Source organism: Arachis stenosperma, chromosome 10 (assembly GCF_014773155.1).
Source record: "Arachis stenosperma cultivar V10309 chromosome 10, arast.V10309.gnm1.PFL2, whole genome shotgun sequence".
Lineage (NCBI taxonomy): Eukaryota > Viridiplantae > Streptophyta > Magnoliopsida > Fabales > Fabaceae > Arachis > Arachis stenosperma.
This window is the reverse complement of record NC_080386.1, coordinates 125,791,117-125,795,103: the sequence shown is the minus strand read 5'-3', so window position 1 is coordinate 125,795,103 and position 3,987 is coordinate 125,791,117. Positions and strand designations below refer to the sequence as shown.

The following is a 3,987-nucleotide window of genomic DNA, read 5'->3' as shown; positions in this document are numbered from 1 at the left end:
TATTTAAAAAACAGTTGCAATTTTTAAATCAAAATTCAAAATTTTTGCAGTATTTTATACTGAAATTAGCAGCGATTTTAAAATCACGAAAAACAAGTTTAAAAATTACGTTGCAATAATTGCGGCATATTGAAAATCGGCGCAAAAAAACTGGCAAAAACGCTTCAAATAGCAGCAGTTATTCATCCGCTAGTAAACATGTGGTCAATGCTAACAATCCCATATCGCAGCGCTTTTGAACCGCCGTCAAATTATCAACGGCAGTTATACTAGCGGTTGCTGAAAACCGCCGCGAAAACAATTGCTCGCGCTACTAACCAAGACGGTTTGCTCAACCACTAGAATTTGTTTTTGTGGCGGTTTAAAATTGTCGCTAATCACAAAAAAACCGCTGCAAATACCTATGCCTCTTTTAGAAAACTACTAGACCAACCTAGCTTAATTTATCATTATCATTTTTGTCGGAATCTTGTTATGTATTATTGTTTTTCGTTAAACTATGACTTTTTTCTTGTCAAAGTAGTTTTGGACTAATTTCTATTTATTCTAGAGAATGGGCTCATAAATGGCCCAAGTTTAATTCCACCATCTTTCTTTTTTTTTATTAGCAACCAAACTCAAACTAAAGACAAGACGAAAAAAAAGTCTAACTAAAGACCTGCATGCAAGGCATTGGTTTAGTAGTAAAGTTTTTTGTCTTATAATAGGTGCACCTAGTATTGAGGATTTGGCTGAAGTCAATAGTAAATGAGAATTCTTGATATTATGTGTATAAGTGTGTAGAATGTGTGAGTATTATAATATTATAATATCTAAGATTAGAGGTTGTCTAATCCATTTTAAAGAAAAAAAAATGAGTAAAGACCATATGCAGTTAAGGCAATGATATAGTGGAAGATTTGTTGGCTGCCAAAAAAGTTGCACCAGGTTCGAATTCCGAGTTAAACTCAGAAAGGAAAATATAAAACCTATAGTAGTGTGTGTATGACAGTATGAGTATGTATTTTATGTAAGACAAGAAAATATATATATGCAAATAGCTTTGGCACTACAATACCTGCCTTAGCAAAAAATCAGAGGAGTGTTAAAGAGTGTTAGGAACAGTAACTTTTATAATTTGTAATTACTAGTTATATGCTGACCAGAATTTAATAAAATTACTGGTTCTAGACTTTTCCTAATAAAAAAGACTGTCGATTTTGTAACTTTAACTGAAGACGTGGCAAATTTATGCTTTGCAAACAACTATCAGTTAATATATAATTTTTTCTTTTTATTACAAATGGGTTCAAGCCCAAGATCTAAAGACAGAAGAAGGAAGCTAAACTATGTTATCCTAATAAACTGAGTTAACCTTAATAAGTTGAAATTATTAGAAAAATTAAACTAATTCTAATCATAATCCTAATTCTCTAAAAATTCCATAGGGAACCATTGTCCACATGTCCCATAGAATCATATGCATAATATTCCTGATTCTCAAATGATGTTTGGAACACTTCTCTATTGTTGTACATCAAAGAGAACATGCCAGCATCAAAGTCCGTCTCCTTAGACGCATTACTTGTAGGGGCATTGTCGGAAATATCCCATGTGGCAGGGTTAAGGGTGTCTAAATCTGAAGAATCATAGGATGAAGAATAATAAGGTGGTTGTTGTTCCAAGAAAGGAGTTTCAATGCTATCAACTATGATGTCATCATTATTATTATTATCATCACGTGTGATTGGATTTGGATCCTCACTTTGATTATTTGGGTCTGATGAAAAGAATGTTACTTGTGAAGAATCCATCAATTGGGGAAGTTCCTTATTTTCATAAGAGCTGAACTCAACCAATCCCTGTGGTTGTGGAACATGCATTACTTTCTTTTCACTTTTGTGTAGAACTCTGCACAAAGCCCACTCTTGCTGAAATGAAAAAATAAAAATAGAAAATAAAGGAACCATGTTAACAAATACTAAATTCAAATCAAATTAATTTGCATAAATTGTTAATGTTAAATATTTTATTTTATATAGATATTCAGTTATGTCTTATTATTATATCAGTATATATAAATGTTAACTCAATTATTAACTATCTAAAAAATAAGCCATACATATGCATGTATAAAATTAATAGTGTAAAAATGAACGAAAGTTGCATGAATATATAGGTATCCGGATATGTATACACCAAAAGTTATATATTTTGTGTATAAATAGATGTGTTATTTAAATTATTTTTAATATATATTTTATAATAATAATTAATTTTAATATACATTTAATATGATTGATATATACAGAGTACAAAAATTTTAGAAAATAAAAAAGTACAAATAAGTAGTTATATATATACATAAATTTTACAAAATATATTTCTCAACTAATAAAATACATTTTATGTCGAATTTATCATTAACATAATCTAAATAAGTGATATTAAATAAAAAATAAACATTTAAATAGTCTAAATAATTAACTTAATAACTTAAAATACATATTTAAATAATTTTGAAAAATTTTAAAAATAAACAAAATTTAACCAAAATAACTATTTTAAATTAATTTAAACAAAAAACAGAACCAAACCACAATATATACAAAAAAAATTATAAAAAAATAAATTTTAATTAGCCAATTTTAATATTTAAATTTATAATTTAAAATTAAAAATTTATGATTTAAAGTTTAAAATTTAAGATAAATAAAATAATTTTAAAAAATTAACTGTTGTTAGCTAAAAAAAGTTAATGACTTAATATTATTCATACTAAAAATGTATTTTGTTAGTTTTTTTTTTTTGGTTAAATGTGACATATATACAACACGTGTATTCATACCTTTTATGTCCAAATACGTTTATATCGACAAAAATAACTACTCCATCAAAAGAAATTAATGTAATACTAATTCAAAAGTTATAAATACATGCATCAAATTAAATGACAATATAATATATTTTTTTTCTGACATGGCTGATGCATACTGATTGAACTCTAATTACCTTGGTTGTTTTGGGTAGATTGTATATAGAAGGTTTATTATCGCCTTCCAACCTATATTCATGCATGACCCAATTTGTCTTTTCACCATTTGGAGCTCTTCCTTTGTAGAAAACAAGTGTTTTCTTCATCCCAATAAGTGCTTTTGCTTTTGCATTGTATATCTCTCTGTCTTTACCTGTGGCCTTCCAGTACCCAGCTCCAGTGGCTCTATTTGTCCTTTCACCTGTTGGGTATTTTTTGTCCTTCAAACAGAAAAAATACCATTCTTTTTCTCCCATTTTCCCCCTCCCTTCATTGAAAAAAAATTAAAATAATAAATAAAAATCACAAATTTAAAGTCAAAATAAATCAAACAAAGAATGCTAAATAAAAAATAATCATTAAAAAATATTTCTACATATATCTAATTATACACCCACGTAGGATAACAATAATTTTTTAAATATTTTATGACGATTTTAAACCGCCGCAAAATGAATTATTAGCATTTTTGACACGGACAAACAAATCTGCAGTAATTTCCAGTAACTATTGGCGGCAGTTTATAACTAAAAAATATAATGTCATAAACAAAAAGTTACTTGTTATACATATTTTCTACTTAAATATGCATTTAAAAAATTTTCATGAAAAAGTCATTTATATTACATGTTATTTAAATATTCAGAACTAGTTAATCTCATTTATAATATTAAAATTTACATTAAAAAAAGAATGATTGAATAATGATGAATATTTTTAAAATATATATTTGAAAGGCACATAATAAAAAGAGAATCAAATGAAAACCCAATTTATTTGTGAAAAGGAAAATAACAATTGAGATACTGACAAGGTAAATCCCAAGGCTCACACTTGTTGAAATCAGCCTCTCCAATAATGGCAGTTGCATAGAAGCAGCTACCAACAACCTTCTGAGAGAGGTAGTGAGTTATGAGCTCTTCATCTGTTGGATGAAACCTGAAACCTGGTGGCAGTTCAATCTTTGTATTCAT

At 27.8% G+C, this 3,987-nt stretch overlaps 1 protein-coding gene across 1 annotated transcript; it reads right to left on the bottom strand.

Moving 5' to 3' along the window:
• Positions 1-1,412: 1,412 nt before the first annotated feature.
• Positions 1,413-3,987, bottom strand: LOC130957648 (NAC domain-containing protein 92-like). The gene is made up of 3 exons (XM_057884498.1): positions 3,825-3,987; positions 2,992-3,281; positions 1,413-1,910 (listed from the first exon to the last, which is right to left on the bottom strand). The coding sequence occupies exons 1-3, from the start codon at positions 3,985-3,987 to the stop codon at positions 1,413-1,415; spliced, it is 951 nt and encodes a 316-aa protein (XP_057740481.1).

What these genes read in the sequence shown, in the direction of transcription:
- LOC130957648 (XM_057884498.1), bottom strand. Translation starts at nt 3,987, where the DNA reads ATGAATACAAAGATTGAACTGCCACCAGGTTTCAGGTTTCATCCAACA. An exon ending in TGAGCCTTGGGATTTACCTT is followed by an intron (nt 3,282 to 3,824) that starts GTCAGTATCTCA and finishes TTTTCAATGAAG; the next exon opens with GGAGGGGGAAAATGGGAGAA. An exon ending in ATCTACCCAAAACAACCAAG is followed by an intron (nt 1,911 to 2,991) that starts GTAATTAGAGTT and finishes TTTTCATTTCAG; the next exon opens with CAAGAGTGGGCTTTGTGCAG.